The sequence below is a fragment of the Manis pentadactyla genome, chromosome 17 (assembly GCF_030020395.1).
Source record: "Manis pentadactyla isolate mManPen7 chromosome 17, mManPen7.hap1, whole genome shotgun sequence".
Lineage (NCBI taxonomy): Eukaryota > Metazoa > Chordata > Mammalia > Pholidota > Manidae > Manis > Manis pentadactyla.
This window is the reverse complement of record NC_080035.1, coordinates 10,431,618-10,451,204: the sequence shown is the minus strand read 5'-3', so window position 1 is coordinate 10,451,204 and position 19,587 is coordinate 10,431,618. Positions and strand designations below refer to the sequence as shown.

General features: G+C 36.7%; 1 protein-coding gene across 13 annotated transcripts in view; it reads right to left on the bottom strand.

Moving 5' to 3' along the window:
• Positions 1-11,181: 11,181 nt before the first annotated feature.
• Positions 11,182-19,587, bottom strand: part of ZC3H13 (zinc finger CCCH-type containing 13) — a 94,672-nt gene continuing 86,266 nt past the window's right edge. For all 13 annotated transcript variants that reach the window (XM_036889669.2, XM_036889668.2, XM_057494549.1 and 10 more), the window contains one exon: positions 11,182-12,023. In XM_036889669.2, coding sequence (XP_036745564.2) covers positions 11,853-12,023 — 171 coding nt within the window. In that variant the 3' untranslated portion in view covers positions 11,182-11,852. The remainder of the gene's footprint in view (positions 12,024-19,587) is intronic.

The following is a 19,587-nucleotide window of genomic DNA, read 5'->3' as shown; positions in this document are numbered from 1 at the left end:
TGACTGTAATGGGGTTTGTGGGGGGGACTTTATAATGGGGGGAATCTAGTAACCACAGTGTTGTTTATGTAAGTATATATTAATGATACCAAAAAAATCAATTAAATAAAAGAGAGAGAAATGAGAGACATCCAGCCCAAATTCAAGGAGATCACCCTTAACAGTGAACTTGGACAGATAGGTAGGTAGATAGGTAGATAGCTAGTTAGATATATAGACAACCTATATTAATATCAGGAGAAAATCCTGACACAGAAGTCATAAACTGAATTAAAGTTTGTGATGCAAGAGAGATGGAGAAGCAGTAGAGGATTTTCACAGTCAACATCCTGTCCTATTCTTCACCCTCACTGCTAAGCAAGGAGAGCTTTTCCTATCTTATACTGCACATAGTGCTCTTAGTTCCTATGAAGCAAACTGATACATGTTTAGCATGTCTCTGAGCCATTGTCTGTCATCTTTCTGTCTAAATCCTGTGATTCTCTATGACTTTATTTACTTTATAGATGAAGGAGCCAAGGTAAATGGCTTGCTCAAGGTCACAAGGTCAGTTTGTGGCAGAAGGATTAGAACCCAGGTCTCTGGAATATTGTTCAGTCTTGAGATGCTGGTAGCAACAGGACTGAACTGGTGCCAGTGTTGCTCCTTACTACTGAAATTGTGGAAGACACCGCTGGTTGGCAATCAACACATCTATATCTAACTCTCATCTCTCTAGTCATTCTAACATAGTGGCTAAAAAAGCTGAACACTCAGTTTCCCAGCTTCCTTTTCTAGAGGTGGCCATGTGTTAATTGCAGCAAAGGAAATGTGAACAAAGAAAACATGATTCCCATCTATCAGAAGGACATAAAATAAATGAACTAAGCTTCATTTATTTGGTCTGTACTGATATAATAACTCCAAATCTTAATTCATTGTGGGTGTTCATCTTAGAATGCCTCCTGATGGAACTATCCAAGCTGAGGATCAAAGTGGCCATAGGGTTAAGGTTTAGTTTGGAAGGCCTTCAGTAGGAACATGGCTGCATAAATCAATATTGATCCTTATTTTCCAGCTATAAATTGTATACAAGCAACAAAAAGATTGTAAAAATACTCCATAAATTCTATTTTCAGTGAAACAAGGCAACAGATATAATCTTCAGATGCCAAAACAGGCATATGAGCTTCCAAAGGGCTGAGCCTTAGTGGAGGTAATGTAGGGAGGACGTGCAGTTAGTCAAGAGGGACCTGACAGCAGCAGATCTTAGCAAAAACCAAAGCAAAACAACAACAAAATCCATCTTTCTGAATGTGAAACATTCCCCTCTGAAAAGTGAAAGCTATGACCCTGTTTGTAACAATCATGAGGGGGCAGAGATGGGCAAGACGGGCTGTGGAAGCCCTGCTGGACCTGCATTGGCTCAGAGAAAGAGAAGGCAGAACGTATATAATTTGATTATTCTGCTCTATTTTTGTTTTTAGATAAATACTAACTTTGTGTGTAGCCTGTACTTTCTAAATGTCAGTTATTTGAGCAACAATAATTTTTGTCCTCTCTCTATACTATCTGTTCTACTTAATTTGTTTAACTATTTACTCTAAAAGGAAATATGACATTACAAGTTATAAAAAATAAGTATCACTTGCCATAGAAATGACTATAACATTTACATAAAACAGTTACAGCAAAAAGGGCTCATATCATGTACCCCTTTGGGAAACACTTTCAGAATTCACTATGATTTGCCAAGATCTAGCCCTGTACTATTCAATATGATAGCCACTAGCCACATACAGCTGTGTAATTAATGTTGCACAAATTTTTTAAAACTTAACACTAGTCACATTTCAAGTGTTTAATAGCCACATAAGGTGATTGACTTATATTGGGCAGTGCAGGTATAGAACATTTCCATCATTGCAGAAAATTCTGATTCTGTCACGTAGCACTGTTCTAGACCCTACGTCTATCATTTCTACCACCGTCCTTCCACTTCACCCAAAGCTGAGCTACACTGGTAGTTGAGTTCTTAGAATGTACCAAAGCTCTTTTCTTGTTTCAGGCGTTTGCATATTGCAACCCCTCTGCCTGAAATGTTCTTTCCCACTCTTTGCCCTGCTGGTTGCTTTTCAGTTTTTAGGTCTCATCAGATATGTAAGACCTTCTCTGACCACCAATATAAAATAGTTCCCACCCTGCTCCCTGTTTTCTAGCTCAGTCATTTGGATTTTCTTTTCATTGCAATTATTGCTATTTTAAGTACATTATTCATACATCTTTACTTCTCCATCTTTGCCTAAGCGCTCCAAAAGAATATTAGTTCAGAAAAGAAGTGTCTAAGCTATTCAAAATGACCAAGTCCACAAAGATGCATACCAAGACAATATGATAGAAAATCTGAAAGAAGAAACAGCTCAATTAAAGCTGGGAAATTGTGCCTGTAGATTTATGCAGAAGGTTGTTTTAAGAAATCTTACTCACCTCTTAAAGTACAGATTCCCCCAGAATATGGCATGGCTTTCAAAATCCTCAAATAGAAAGATCAATAAAACTAGTGAATAAAGGAAGTTTTTTATATAGTTTAGAGGTTTTTAAAGAGCAATAATAAGTCAAAGTTAAAATTTGAATACACTATTTAGAAAGATGTCTATATAATTTTACCTAGAGAGATAAATAAAAGGGAATAAGTGGGAGGAAGGGACTGCAGACTTTAAAATTTTTTAAGTTTATTTCATGGGTGTTAGGAATTTTTTTTTCTTGATATATAATTGACATATTCAGATGTACAACATAACGATTCGATATGTGTATATATTGCAAAATGATCACTGCAGTAAGTCCATCCATAACCATTAGCATCCATCACCACACACAGCAGCAGTTTTATTTTCTTGTGATGAGAACTTTCTAGATCTCTCCTAGCAAGTTTCAAATATGCACTACAGTATTGTTAACTGTAGCCACCCTGCTGTATATTATATCCCCAGGGCTTATAACTGAAAGTTTGTACCATTTGGCTGCCGTCACCCATGTTGCCCACCACCCCCAACTCCTGTCTCCAGCAACTACCAATCTGTTCTCTGTATCTATGAGTCCAGTTTCTTTTTTTCTTCCTTTTCCTTTCCTTTCTTTCTTTAAGATTTTACATGTGAGATCATACAGCATTTGTCTTTCTCTGTCTTATTTCACTTATTTCATTATTTCATAATGCCCTCAAGGTTCACCCATATTGTTGCAAATGGCAAGATTTCATTCTTTCCTATTAATTTTTCATTTACACACACACACTCCACACTTTATGTGTTCATCCCTTGATGGACACTTAGGTTGGGGTGTGTGTGCTTTCATGTCTTGGCTATTGTAAATGATGCTGCAATGAACACAGGGACTGGATATGTCTTCAAGTTAGTGTTTCATTCTTTAGATAAATCCCCAGAAGTGGAATAGCTGAGTTATATGATAGTTCTATTTTTAATTATTTGAGGAACCTCCGAAATATTTTCTATAGTGGCTGCACCAACTTACATTCCCACCAACAAGGCACAAGGGTTCCTTTTTCTCCACATCATTGCAAACATGTTATTTCTTGTCTTTTTCATGATAGCCACTCTGACAGGTGTGAGGTGATAGCTTATTGTGGTTTGATTTGCATTTCCCTATGATTAGTAACGTTGAACACCTTTTCATGTACCTGTTGGCCATTTGTATGTCTTTGGAAAAATGTCTGTTCATATTCTCTGCCCTTTTCTTAATCAGGTTATTTTGTTGTTGTTTGTTTACTTTGAGTTGTACAAGTTCTCTATATATTTTAGATGTTAACCCCTTATGAGTTATTTGCTTTGCAAATATTTTTTCCCACTCCATAGGTTACCTTTTCATTTTGTTGATAGTTTCCTTTGCTGTGCAAAAGCTTTTTATTTTGGTGTAGTCCCATTTATTTTTGTTTTTGTTGCCTTTTCTTTTGATGTCAAATCCAAAAAAACATTGCCAACAGCAATGTCAAGAGGCTTACTGCCTATGTTTTCTTCTAGTTTTTTCAGGTCTTACGTTTACGTCTTTAATACATTTTGAGTTAATTTTGTGTATAGTGTGAGATAGTGATCCAGTTTCATTATTTTGCATGTGGCTTAGTTTCCCTAACACTATTTATTGAACAGGCTGTCCTTTCCTCATTGTATATTCTTGTCTCCTTTGTTGTAAATTAACTGACCATAAGTGCATAGGTTAATTTCTGGTTTCCCTATTCTCTTTCCTTGATCTTTGTTTGTTTTTATACCAATATCATACTGTTTTGATTGCTACAGATTTCTAATATTGTTTGAAATCAGGGAGCATGATGCCTCCAGCTTTGTTCTTTCCCAAGATTGCTTTGGCTATATGGGGTCTTTCGTGATACCATACAAGTTTTGGGATTGTTTGTTCTATTTCTCTGAAAAATGCCATTGGAATTTTTGTAGGGTTTGCATGGAATGTATAGATCACTTTGAGTAATATGGGTATTTTAACAATATCCTAATCCATGAGTATTGGATATCTTTCCATTTATTTATGTCTTCTTTAATTTCCTTAATCAATATCATAATTTTCAGTGTATAGGTCATTTACCTCCTTAGTTACATTTATTTTATTCTTCTGGTGCAATTGTAGGTATTCTATGTATTTATATTTTTGGTGTAATTGTAAATGGGATTGCTTTCTTAATTTCTCTTTCTGGTAGTTGTTAGGGTATAGAACTGGTACAGATTTTTGTATATTGACTTTGTGTCTGCAACTTTACTAAATTTATTATAAGAGTATTTTTTATGGAATTTAGGATTTTTTGTCATGTCTTCTGTAAATCTGTAAATAGCTTTACTTCTTCCTTTCTGATTTGGATGACTTTTATTTCTCTTTCTTTCCTAAAGCTCCCATTAGGATTTCTAGTATTATATTGAATGAAAGTGGTGAGAGTGGGCATCCTTGTTTTATTCCTGATCTTAGGAGAAAAACTTTTAGCTTTTCACCATTATGATGTTTGTTGAGGGTTTGTCACTTGTGGCCTTCATTAGACTGAGGTAGGTTGTCTGAAGGGTTTTTATTATGAATGGATGTTGAATTTTTTCAATTGCTTCTATTACATCTATTGAGATGATCATATGATTTTTATCCTTCATTCTGTTAATGTGGTGTATCACACTGATTTTGTGGATGTTGACCTATTCTTGCATTCCTTGAATAAATCCCACTTGGTCATGATCATTTGGGATCCTTGGTCCCACTTGGTATATGATCCTTTTAATGTATTTAGGTTTGTTTGCTAACATTTTGTTGAGGATTTTTGCATCTATGTTCATCAGGGATATTGGCTGGTAATTTTTATTTCTTGTAGTGCCCTTGTCTGGTTTTGGTATCAGGATAATTCCGGCCTCATAAAATGAGTTTGGAAGTGTTTCCTTCACTTCTATTTTTTGGAAGAGTTTGGGAAGGACTGGTATTAATTCTTTAAATATTTGGTAGTAATCACCAGTGAAGCCTTCTAGTCCCTTGTTTCCTGGAAGTTTTCTGAGTACTTATTCAACCGCCTTACTACATAATTGGTTTGTTCAGATTTCCTATTTATTCATGATTCACTTTTCATAGATTGTATATTTCTAGGAATTTGTCATTTTCTTCTAGGTTCTCCCATTTGATGATTGTGCATAGTAGTCTCATGATCCTTTGTATTTCTGTGGTATCAGCTGTAAATCTCTCACTTCTGATTTTATTTGAGTCTTCTCTTTTTTTTGTATTTTTATTTTGTTTATACTTTTAAAAAATCCAGCTCTTAGTTTCATTGATCTTCAATTTTGTTTATATTTTTAAAAAATCCTGCTCTTAGTTTCATTGATCTTTTTCTATTTATCTTTTTAGTCTCTATTTCATCTACTTCTGCTCTGATCTTTCTTATTTCCTTCCTTCTACTAACTTTGCATTTGTTCTTCTTTTTCTTGAGTTGTAAACTTAGGTTATTTCATGTTTTTGTTTTTTAATGTAGGGATTTATTGCTATAAATGTCTAAGAACTGTTTTGCTGCATCCCATAAGTTTTGGTATGCTGTATTTTCATTTGTTCAAAGTGATTTTTTTTTCTTTTTAGGTTTCTCCTTTGACTCATTGTTTGCTCAGTAGCATGTTGTTTAATCTCTGCATACATACATTTTCCAGTTTTTTTCTAGTAATTGATTTCTAGTTTCATACTATTATGGTCATAAAATATGTTTGACATGATTTCAGTCTTTTTAAACTTCTTAAGGCTTGTTTTGTGACCTAACGTATAGTCTATCCTGGAGAATGTTTTATATGTGTGTTAGAAGAATGTGCATTCTGTTACTTTTGAGTAGAATGTTCTGTATATATCTATTAAGTAAAGTGTCATTAAAGGCCAACATATTCATTGATTTTTCTGTCTGAATGATCTACCTATTGATGAAAGTTTGGTATTAAAGTCCTCTACTATTACTGTACTGCTGCCTGTTCCTACCTTTACTTCTGTTACTATTCACTTTACATATGTAGGTGCTCCAATGTCAGCTGCATAAATATTTACAAATGTTATATTCTCTTGTTGGACTGACCCATTTATCTTTATCTTTGTCTCTTATTACAGTCTTTGTCTGAAAGTCTATTTTGTCTGACATAATTATATCTACCCCAGCTTCCTTTTGGTTTCCACTTGCATGGAGTATTTTTTTCCATCCCTTTAGTGTGAGTGTGTGTGTATCTAAACATCAGAAGTGAATATCTTGTAAGCAGCATATAGAAGGGTCTTGCTTTTTAAAAATTCATTCAGCCCTCTATGTCTTTTGATTGGAAAATTCAGTTCGTTTACATTTAAAGTACTTAATGGTATGTACTTATGATTGCCATTTTGTTGTTTCTGGATGTTCTGTAATTCCTTTTTGTTCCTTTCTTCTCTGGCTCTCTTCCTTTGTGATTTGATGACTTTCAAGTGGTATGCTTATGTTCCTTTTCTTTTTCTTTTGTGTGTCTATTATAGGTTTTTTGCTTTGTGGTTGCCATGAGGCTTGCATAAAACAATTAAATTTATAATACTCTATCTTAATGTGATAATTTCAGTTTGAATTCATTATACTGTTACCTTTTAATCCCCTCAAACTTTTGTTTTGATATCACAATTTTTTTCTCTTCTGTATCAACAAATTATTGTAGTTATACTTTTACTAGTTTTGTCTTTTAACTTTCATACTAGCTTTATTAAGTGATGTAACCACCACCTTTACAACATTAACTAAATCTGAATTTTGTTACATATTTACTTTTACCAGTGAGGTTTATACTCTCATATGTTTTCCTGTTACTGATTAGCACCCTTTTATTTCAACAAGTCTGCTGGGTAGAGTATTCTAGTTAACAGGTTTTTTTTCTTGCTGCTTTTAAGAATCTCGCCTTGTCTTTAACACTAATTATAATGTGTCTCACTGTGGGTCTCTTTTGGTTCATTTTACGGGGAACTCTCTTGGCTTCCTGGATCTGGAAGTGTTTCCTTTCTCAGGTTAGTGAAGTTTTTAGCCACATTTCTTCAGGTAAGTTTTCTGTCCCGTCTCTCTTCTTCTGAGACCCCTATAATGCGAATGTTGGTCTGCCTGATGTTACCTGTTAAGTCCCCTAAAGCTATCTTAACTCTTTTTCATTCTTTTTTCTTTTTGCTTCTCTGATTGGGTGAGTTTCCACTGTCCTGACTGCCAAGGTCACTGATTCTTTCTTCTGTTTCTTTTAGTCTGCTGTTGGGCTCCTTTTTTTTTTTCAGTTAAATTATTGTATTCTTTATCTCTGTGACTTCTATCTAGTACTTTCTTACATTTTTGTCTCACTGTTGAAATTTTCATTTTGTTCATCCATTCTCCTGATTTTGGTGAGCATCTTTATAATCATTATTTTGAACTCCATCAGGTGTCTTTCTGAGGGTTTACTCTTTGGCTTGGAATATATCCTTGCATTTCTTAATTTTCCTTAACTGTGTTATTTTCCATGCATAGATCAAACAGCCACCTCTCCATCTTGAAGCAGAAGCCTTGTGTAGGAGATGAACTTTATTGTTCAATATGGCCCTACTTCTTGGTTGACTCTCAAACCTCTGTGATTATACAAGCAGTCTACTTTATTTTTAGTGGCTCCCAATAGTTGAGGATATTCCAAGACCTGTTAGTGTCACCGATGGAGGATCTTAGCACCTATATTTAGGCTGATTGGAAGCCAGACCCTCAGGCAGAAGCTTATAAAATATGAGGGAAGACTGGGTCTGTCTGTTCCTTCTGTACTGAGCCCTGGGGTGATAGCCAGTTAAAAACTGTCCTGTTGAACCTGTGAACATAAGCCCCATTGGCCACCAGAGCCAGGCTATAAATGGATGTGTCCTCTGGGCAGCAACCACAAACCTAGGCACCAGGTGAATACACAAGCTTCTTTCTCAGAGACACCTACTATCTGGAGTGAGGCAGAGAGAGACTGCAAAAATGGCACCTGATGGTCTCTATCCAGAGAGCACTTAAGTAGGCTCCTAGATGTGCACCAAACAAGATGACTTCCCCTCAGGCTGAAGCTTCAAAACAAGTGTATAGCCTCCCTTCACAGAAAGACTGGGGGCTCAGTCTTTGCCTTTCTGCTGTGCCTGGAGGTGGTGGCTGGTTAATAACTTTGTGGTTTGCTGCAGTCCTGTGGGACCAACAAGCATAAGCCCTGCTGGCCACTAAAGCCAGGCAATGTAGAGATCCCGTATGTGACAGCCACAGAGGTCAGGGTGCCAGAGTGCACAACCTCCTTTTTGGGAGGAACCAGCGAGCTGGAGGCACAGGGGAGCACAAAAATGGTGCCCGCTGGTCTGTTTTTGGAGAGTATCTCAGTGGGAACCTAGACGTGTTCTAAATTAGGTGACTTATTCTCAGGGCACTGCCTGAAGATAAGCATGTAAGCCTCTTTCACAGAGCTTGGGCGCTTCTCAGCTGCATCTGCACTGGGCCCTACAGTAGGTAAGGACATATGAGCTCTTTAGGAACTCTTCCTCCGATAGCTACAGCCTGTGGGGCTCATGGATGAAAGCCCTGTTGCCTTTCAAAACCAGATGCTTTGGAGGCTTGTCTTGCAGGTACATGTTTTAAAATGTGGGGTGGCAGCTGTAGGGTACATTCTTTGCTCCTCAGGAAGAAGCTTAGAGTTGCAAATCCCCTCCTGATTGTGGGTGGCTATACCATGGGTGGCATTTACAGAAAAATTGTGAATCAGCCTCTTTCTTCAGTGTGGGTTTTCTTGTTTACCTGGTGTGTAGGAGTCACTTAGCTAGTTTTGGGGTTTTCCTCAGATGAAATTGTTCTATATGTAGCTGCTGATTCATGTGTATGTGAACTGGAACCCACACATCGTTTCATATAAGTTGACATTCAGACAGTGGCTCTTCTTTCTGAGGCTTAAAAGCATCATTGACAAAATATTATATACTTTAATTTTTACCCAACTAGGTGACAATGAATTATGTGATATATTCTGCTAATGCCACATACTTTCAAGTTAATAAAGCCCTAAAATCCAAATGTAGCCATGCATAGGGTAGGGAAAATAACCTAGTTACTGATCAGAATAAAGAAAAGTGACAGGTCAAACTTTTCAGCATATTAAATCACTATTTGGTTAGTTATTTGTGAAATACTTTTCTGTTAAATAAATTTTTGTGAAATATTTACCAGCTATTCTAAGTAAGTACAATCCATTACTAAATGGTGAGCACAACTGCCTAAAAAGTTGAACAGACTCAATGACATAAGCATGTGTTAACTGTATCATTTTATTTACTTTGGATTGTAGACATATTCTTGTCCCTTCTCTACCTAGACAGCTCCTTACTATCAGCAGTGGAGTCTAGTTGTGCAGTCATGACAAATGGACAAACTTGATCCATTAGTTATGAGACAGAAGACCTTTAACTGTACTAGCAAATAATTTATAGACTGGAAGATGTTTTCAGGAATACTGGTTTAATTGAGACTTTAATTATGGTCCAAGAGCTATTACAAAAAATTCAATGAAAAAGTTTGCTTTAGAACTTTATGGGCATATGATTAGCGATACAGAATGTTTGAATTTTTAAAAAATTACGAGACTTAATGGTACATTCCCACTGGGAATATAAATCTCTAAATATCATGACAAAACACACAAAAAGGAGCAATTCTAAAATTTTCTTTCACAACCTAACAAAAAGATTCAAAATTAAAAAGGCAACAGGTTTGGCTATATGGCAAATTTAAACTACATAGTTTTCATTCTGGAAATAAATAACTTGTGAAATATTCCTGAAGTCAGTGGATGAAACAGGAAAACCATTATTTTTATTATATATACCACAATTGTGGGAACTAGGATTAGAAGTTCTAGGACTTTAAATTTCTATGCTATAGAGAATGAAGTAGTTTTCTAAAGGGTATTCATTCTCTAAGGTCTTTCTCTTTTATTTAAAACATGTACCAATTGGAAAAGGTATGGATAGCAGGAAAATCTGATTACAATCTTTGTTTTTTGCTGCTTGCAACTTTCTTATACATGCTTTCAAAGTCATTTGAAAATAAGACCATTTCCTTTGCTGGGTACGTTATCTTGTAAAAATAAAGTGCACAACAAATGTTTCTTGAAATGAGAAGAAACTACACCAGTAATATTATGATACTTTTAGATAAGACAATACAAAACTACTGAGACAGGTAACATAGGATTATAGTTTTAACAAAAACCTGTAAGAGGTAATGATCTAATTACAATTTTGATTGGTTTATCACTGCCCATAAATTCTGCAGCTTGGCGTCCATTTCAGATCCTAGGAGTCGACTTTATGAGTTAAATGTTTACACACAGAATAAAGCAGATATGTTTTAATTTTTAATAAGTAAATTGTTACACGTATTATAGTCTAGAGAGAGAGTTTACTGTAATCAAAGGTGGTAGCTCTGAAAAATACAGTAGGATTTTAAAGCTCAGATTACATTGGTTTGTTAACTCTTGGTTTCAAGTATTACTGAGCTATATAGCTAGAGCACATCCTCAATTCTATTCACAATATTTACAGCTATCCAATAACAACTTGAGCAGTAAAATAGTTGAAGTATGAAATATGCAATGTTGATGACAAATGTTTCAGAACATCAAGAATAAGATTAAAAAAGAGCAAAGTAAATCTAGAACAAGGGAAGGTATTTATTAAAAGTAAAAATTGTAGACAGTCTTTGATAGCAAACAAAACCACTTATAAATCAAATACATCCAATAAACATTGTAACAATGCACACATATTTAAGAAAAACCAAAGACACATAAGTAATTATTGCAGAACTTTAGAAAAAGATTATGTTGGCTCCGTCTTGTTGGAGGTCTGCCTCTAAATACACGAGCACGCAGGATGAGCACCCCCCCAAGGGTTCTGAACAGCACAGTGTGTGCATTCATTCTGTGAACACACTGTTTCTGGATGAAATCACAGTTTCTGTACGGATAACCCAGAACATATGTCAGTGGCTCCATTTCATAAAATATATTCATAGGCTGAAAAAAGCAGTAGCAACTGTTTTCCAAAATCTTCAGTTTTAACAAAAGGTACACAGTAAACTACTAAATCTAGATGTGTTCACATTATTTTGTGTAACAAATACTATGTAAAAATCTACGTAAAATCTTAAGTTAGCCAAAACTAGTGTCTTTAAACTTTAGATCTAAGTTCTTCACTCTTTCAGCATGGCTGGAAAATCTTCTCTGCCTTTGTCACTATTATGCTTGTCAAAGCAAAGAATCTGAAAAACAATATGTACTCCTGAAGGATGACAGTACCAAGAGTATCACTGAACTTCCATCCTAAGACACGCACAACTCCTGCTGGATACTGGGCTGTGACAGTTTATTATCTTCAGTCTTTTCATGTCCAGGAGCATGGCAAGTAGTCTTCCGCTTAAATAACCGAAGACTCAGTCGTAATAATTCACTGTCTACCACTGGAGCATTTGTGTAAGCTTGTTTTACAGAGCCCTATTTGAAGAAAACAAAAACAGAAGAGATGTACACTATTAGTTGAAAGGAAAGACAGGCAGGTTAACCTCTAATGAAAAATACTGAACTTATTAAAAAACTAATTTCAGACAAATATTAAATTAGCTGAATTGGATATTTAAAAGCAAAATTAGGAAATGTTTTTACACTCAAGGAATCTTAGAAGATAGCCTTTAGAGGATGTGTTTTTTACATGTAGTTCTCTCATTTTACTCATGTGTAGACTCATGTCACTATGACCACAGTTGGGATAGAGAAGTTTCATCAACCAAAAAATTCCTTTTGCTGTCCCTCTGCATTCACTCTCTCCTCCCAGCTCTAACCCCTGGCAACCAATGAAATGTTCTCTGTTACAATTTTGCCTTTTCCAGAACATCATATAAAAGAAATCACACAAAACATAATCTTTTGAGATTAGTGTCTTTCACTCGGCATAATGTCTTTCAGATTCATCCATGTTGGTGACCAACATGTTCGGTTATTTATTTTTTTTTAATTTTTTATTAAGGTATAATTGACATACACTCTTATGAAGGTTTCACATGAAAAAAACAATGTGGTTACTACATTTACCCATATTATCCAGTCTGCACCCATACCCCAATGCAGTCACCGTCCATCAGGGTAGTAAGATGCCACAGATCCACTATGTGCCTTCTCTGTGCTACACTGTTCTCCCCATGACCTCCCTCACAATGTGTACTAAACATAATACCCCTCAATCCCCTTCTCCCTCCCTCCCCACCCACCCTCCCACACCCCTCCCCTTTGATAACCACCAGTTCATTCTTGGAGTCTCTGAGTCTGCTGCTATTTTGTTCCCTCAGTTCTGTTTCGTTGTTATACTCCACAAATGAGGGAAATCATTTGGCATTTGTCTTTCTCTGCCTGGCTTATTTCTCTGAGCATAATGTCCTCCAGCTCCATTCATGTTGTTGCAAATGGTAGGATTTGTTTCTTTCTTATGGCCGAATAGTATTTCATTGTGTACATGTACCACATCTTCTTTATCCATTCATCTACTGATGGATACTTAGGTTGCTTCCATACCTTGGCTATTGTAAAAAGTGCTGCGATAAACACAGGGGTGCATATGTCTTTTGGAACCTGAGAAGCTGTATTCTTTGGGTAAATTCCAAGGAGTGGGATTAGTGGGTCAAATGGTATTTCTATTTTTAGTTTTTTAAGGAACCTCCATACTGCTTTCCACAAAGGTTGAACCAATTTACATTCCCACCAGCAGTGTAGGAGGGTTCCCCTTTCTCCGCATCCTTGCCACCATTTGTTGTTCTTAGTCTTTTCGATGCTGGCCGTCCTAACTGGTGTGAGGTGATATCTCATTGTGGTTTTAGTTTGCATTTCCCTGATGATTAGTGATGTGGAGCACCTTTTCATGTGCCTGTTGGCCATCTGAAGTTCTTCTTTGGAGAACTGTGTCTTCATAACCTCTGCCCATTTTTTAATCGGGCTATTTGCTTTTTGGGTGTTGAGGCGTGTAAATTCTTTATACATTTTGGAATGTTAACCCCTTGTCAGATATGTCATTTACAAATATATTCTCCCATACTGTAGGATGCCTTTTTGTTCTGTTGATGGTGTCCTTTGTGGACAGAAACTCTTTAGTTTGATGTAGTCCCATGAGTTCATTTTTGCTTTTTTTTCCCTTGCTCGAGGAGATGTGTTCAGGAAGAAGTTGCTCATGTCTATATTTAGGAGATTTTTGCCTATGTTGTCTTCTAAGAGTTTTATGGTTTCATGACTTACATTCAAGTCTTTGATCCACTTCGATTTTACTCTTGTGTATGGGGTTAAACAATAATCCAGTTTCATTCTCTTGCATGTAGCTGTCCAGTTTTGCCAACACCAGCTGTTGAAGAGGCTGTCATTTCCCCACTGTAGGTCCATGACTCCTTTATCATATATGAATTGACCATATATGGTTGGGTTTATATCTGGGCTCTCTAGTCTCTTCCATTGGTCTATGGGTCTGTTCTTGTGCCAGTACCAAATTGTCTTGATCAGTGTGGCTTTGTAGTAGAGCTTGAAGTTGGGGAGCATAATGCCCCCAGCTTCATTCTTCCTTCTCAGAATTGCTTTGGTTATTCGAAGTCTTTTGTGGTTCCATACGAATTTTAAAATGATTTCCTCTAGTTTGTTGAAGAATGCTGTTGGTATTTTGATAGGAATTGGTTTGAATCTGTAGATTGTTTTAGGCAGGATGACCATTTTGACAATATTAATTCTTCCTATCCATGAGCGCAGGATGTGTTTCCATTTATTGGTATCTTCATTAATTTCTCTCATGAGTGTCTTGTAGTTTTCAGAGTATAGGTCTTTCACTTTCTTGGTTATGTTTATTCCAAGGTATTTTATTCTTTTTGATAGAACTGTGAATGGAATTGTTTTCCTGATTTCTCTCTCTGCTAGTTCATTGTTAATGTATAGGAATGCTACAGATTTCTGTGTATTAATTTTCTATCCTGCAACTTTGCTGAATTCAGATATTATATCTAGTAGTTTTGGAATGGATTATTTAGGGTTTTTATGTACAATATCATGTCATCTGCAAAGAGGGACAGTTTAATCTCTTCCTGGCCAATATGGATGCCTTTTCTTTCTTTGTGTTGTCTGACTGCCGCGGCTAGGACTTCGAGAACTATGTTGAATAGAACTGGGGAGAGTGGGCATCCTTGTCTTGTTCATGATCTTAAAGGAAAACCTTTCAGCTTCTCGCTGTTAAGTATAATGTTGGCTTTGGGTTTGTAATATATGGCCTTTATTATGTTGAGGTACTTGCCCTCTATACACATTTTGTTGAGTTCTTATCAGGAAAGGATGTTGAATTTTGTCAAATGCTTCTTTAGCATCTATGGAGATGATCATGTGGTTTTTGTCCTCCTTTTTGTTTATGTGGTGGATGATGTTGATGGATTTTTGAATGTTGTACCATCCTTGCATCCCTGGAATAAATCCTACTTGATCATGATGGATGATCTTTTTGATGTATTTTTGAATTTGGTTTGGTAATATTTTGTTGAGTATTTTTGCATCTATGTGCATCAGGGATATTGGTCTGTAATTTTCTTTTTTTTGTGGTGTATTTGCCTGGTATTGGTATTAGAGTGATGCTGGCCTCATAGAATGAGTTTGGAAAACTTCTACTCTTTGCAAAACTTTAAGGAGGATGGGTATTAGGTCTTCACTAAATGTCTGATAAAATTCAGTGGTTAAGCCATGTGGTCCAGGTGTTTGACTTTGGTAGTGTTTTGATTACCAATTCAATTTCCTTGCTGGTAACTGATCTGTTCAGACTTTGTGTCTTTCTGGGTCAGCCATGGAAGGTTGTATGTTTCTAGAAAGTTGTCCATTTTTTTTAGGCTATCCAGTTTGTTGGCATATACTTTTTCATATTATTCTCTACTAATTCTTTTTATTTCTCTGGTGTCCACAGTGATTTTTCCTTTCTCATTTCTGATTCTGTTTATGTGTATACACTCTTTTTTTCTTGGTAAGTCTGGCTAGGGGTTAATCTATTTTGTTTATTTTCTTGAAGCAGCAGCTCTTGCTTTCATTTATTCTTTCTATTGTTTTATTCTCAATTTTATTTATTTATGCTCTAATCTTTACTATGTCCCTCCTACTGACTTTGGGCCTCATTTGTTCTTCTTTAACTAGTTTCATTAATTGTCAGTTAGGACTGCTTCTATGTTCTTCTTTCCTGAGGTAGGCCTGTATTACAATATACTTTCCTATTAGCATGGCCTTGGCTGTGTTCCACAGATTTTGTGGTGTTGAATTATTGTTGTCATTTGTCTCCATATATTGCTTGATCTCTGTTTTTATTTGGTCATTGATCCATTGGTTTTTTAGGAGCATGTTTTCATTTTCTTTGCGTAATTTATTTCTAGTTTCATACCTTTGTGGTCTGAGAAACTGGTTGGTACAATTTCAATCTTTTTGAATTTACTGAGGTTCTTTTTGTGGCCTAGTATATGATCTTTTCTTGAAAATGTTCCATGTGCACTTGAGAAGAATGCGTATGCTGCTGCTTTTGTGTGTAGAGTTCTGTAAATATCTGTTAGGTCCATCTGTTCTAATGTGCTATTCAGTGCCTCTCTGTCCTTACTTATTTTCTGTCTGGTGGATCTGTCCTTCAGAGTGAGTGGAGTGTTGAAGTCTCCTAGAATGAATGCATTACACTCTATTTCCCCTTTGAATTCAGTTGGTATTTGTTTCACATATGTAGGTGCTCCTATGTTGGGAGCATAGATATTTATCATGGTTGTATCTTCTTGTTGGATTGACCCCTTTATCATTATGTAATGTCCTTCTTTGTCTCTTGTGACTTTCTTTGTTTTGAGGTCCATTTTGTCTGATACAAGTACTGCAACTCCTGCTTTTTTCTATTAGTTGCATGAAATATCTTTTTCCACCCCTTCACTTTTAGTCTGTGTACATCTTTGGGTTTAAAGTGAGTCTGTTGTAGGCAGCATATAGATGGGTCTTGTTTTTTTATCCATTCAGTGACTCTATGTCTTTTGATTGGTGCATTCAGACCATTTCCATTTAGGGTGATTATCGATAGGTATGTACTTATTGCCATTGCAGGCTTTAGATTCATGGTTACCAAAGGTTCAAGGTTAACTTCCTTACTATCTAAGAGGCTAACTTAATTCACTTAACATGCTATTATAGACACATTCTGAAGGTTCTTTTCTTTTTCTCCTCCATTCTTTATATATTGGGTATCACTTTCTGTACTCTTGTCTATCCCTTGATTGACTTTGGGGATAGTTAATTTAATTGTGCATTTGCTTAGTAATGAGCTGTTCTGCTTTCTTTACTGTGGTTTTATTACCTCTGGTGACAGCTATTCAACCTTAGGAACACTTCCATCTATAGCAGTCCCTCCAAAATAGACTGTAGAGATGGTTTGTGGGAGGTAAATTCTCTCAGCTTTAGCTTATCTGGAAATTGTTTAATCCCTCCTTCAAATTTAAATAGTAATCTTGCCGGATAAAGTAATCTTGGTTTGAGGCCCTTCTGCTTCATTGCATTAAATACATCATGCCACTCCCTTCTGGCCTGTAAAGTTTCTGCTGAGAAGTCTGATGATAGCCTGATGGGCTTTCCTTTGTATGTCATCTTATTCCTCTCTCTGGCTGCTTTCAGTAGTCTGTCCTTTTCCTTGATATTTGCCATTTGAATTACTGTATGTCTTGGTGTTGTCTTCCTTGGGTCCCTTGTGTTGGGAGATCTGTGGATCTCCATGGCCTGAGAGACTATCTCCTTCCCAAGATTGGGGAAGTTCTCAGCAATTACCTCCTCAAAGACTTTCCATCCCTTTCCCTCTCTCTTCTTCTTCTGGTACCCCTATAATGTGAATATTGTTCCATTTGGATTGGTTACACAGTTACCTCAATATTCTTTCATTCTTAGAGATCCTTTTTTCTCTCTGTGCCTCAGCTTCTTTGCATTCCTCTTCTCTAGTTTCTATTTCATTTATCGTCTCCTCCACCGTATCTAATCTGCTTTTAATACCCTCCATCATGCTCTTCAATGATTGGATCTCCAACTGGAATTCATTCCTGAGTTCTTGAATATCTTTTCCGTACCTCCATGAGCATGTTAATGGTTTTTATTTTTAAGTCCCTTTCAGGAAGATTCATGAGGTCCATGTCATCTTTCTCAGGAGTTATATATTAATTTTACTCTGAACCAGGTTCCTTTGGCATTTCATATCTGTATATGGCGCCCTCTAGTGTCCAGAAGCTCTACTCTCTGGAACTGCTCAGTCCCTGAAGCAATGTTGGGGGTCGCAGGGGAGTGGTATTGGTGCCTCAGCGGAGGAAAGAGCTGCTATGCCTGTCTCCACTGCCTGAACCAGTGGGCCAAGCACACAGGTATAAGCTTCTATGCTTTGTGTTTGTAGTTGCTGTAGTCAGATCTTCCTTCTGGCTGGCCTTACAACACGGTAGAGTTTGCCAGTTTGAGAGCCAGGTGGGGCTGGCAGGGAGAAAGGCACAGTAGGCTGCGTATCATGGAGGGCGTCCTTGGAGCTGTGTAGCTAGCCATGTAGCTGGAGCACCTGAAGATCGTGAAAGCTCCCAACCTGTTGGCAGAGTGCACCCGGACAATTTTGTCTACCTGTCCTTTTTCCTGAGCAGTAAGTTCTGTGCAATCCTTGCACCTTTAGCAGCCATCTTGCTAGGGGCTTCCTTGTTAGGAAGTCTCTCAGACCGCCCGCCTTTCTTTTGTCCCAGAGCAGCTGGATATGGATCCCTGCTTTCCACAAGTGGTTAGAATCTCAGTCTCTCCAGGAATTCTGCCTGTCTTAGCTTTCCAATCACCTAATCATGAGAGTATCATGAAAGCACCATGAAATGTATTCTTGTGCTCCCAGAGCAGATCTCCAGAGTTAGGTATTCAGCAGTCCCAGGCCTCCAATCCTTCCCCACTCCATTTCTCTTCCTTGTGCCGGTGAGCTTGGTGGGGGAAGTGGTTGTGTCCTGCCGGGCCACAGCTTTGGTACATTACCCTGTTCTGTGAAGTCTGCTCTTTTCTCCAGGTGTATGTAGTCTGGCACAGTCCTCCTTCCTGTTGCTGTTTCAGGATTAGTTGAATTATATTTTTGTATTATATGCAGTTTTAGGAGGAAGCCTCTGTCTCACCTCTCACGCCGCCATCTTTTGTGTTCATTTATTTTTTATTACTGATTAATAACCCATTATATGGATGTGCCACAGCTTACCTCTTAGTCAGCTGAAGAACACTGGGATTGTTTCCAGTTTTATAAACTTTTGTGGACAGGTTTTTATATAAACACGTTTCACCTCTCTAGCAATAGAACTGCATTGTATAGTAACTATACATTTAACTTTATAAGAAATAAACTGTTTTCCAAAGTGGCTCTACTATTTTGCATCAGCAGTATATGGTAGTTTGAATTGCTCTGCATCCTCACCAACACTTGATATATTGATAACCTCAGGGTTTTTTGGGCTGTCTTTTAGCTATTGTAGTTAAGTTTTTATTGGTATGTCATTGTGGTCTTAATTTGCATTCTCTAATGGCTAATTATGTCAAACATCTTTTCATATGCTTACTAGTCAGCCACATAACTCTTTGGTGGACTGTTTATGCAAGTCTTTTGCCCATTTAAAAAAAATCAGTTGATTGTTTTCTTAATTTTTGAGTTAAAAAAAATATATTGATATGTGTTCTTCTTTGAAAATGTTTTGCAAATATTTTCTTCCAGTATACACTTGTCTTTCCACTCCCAGTCTCTTCCACAGAACAAAATTTTAAATTTTGATCAATTATCTCAAAATAAAAAGTTTAAAAAAAAATAGCAACTGTATGTTTACTGTTACACTAGGTCCTAAAAATGGGTAGTTTGAGCCCTCCAACTTTGTGTTTTCAAAAAATTATTCTGGTTATTAGCTTCTTTGACTTTCCCTATAAATTTTAGAATTAGCTCATTTGTATATACAAAAAACCCTGTTGGATTTTACTAAAACTGTTCAAATCTGTATGTCAATTT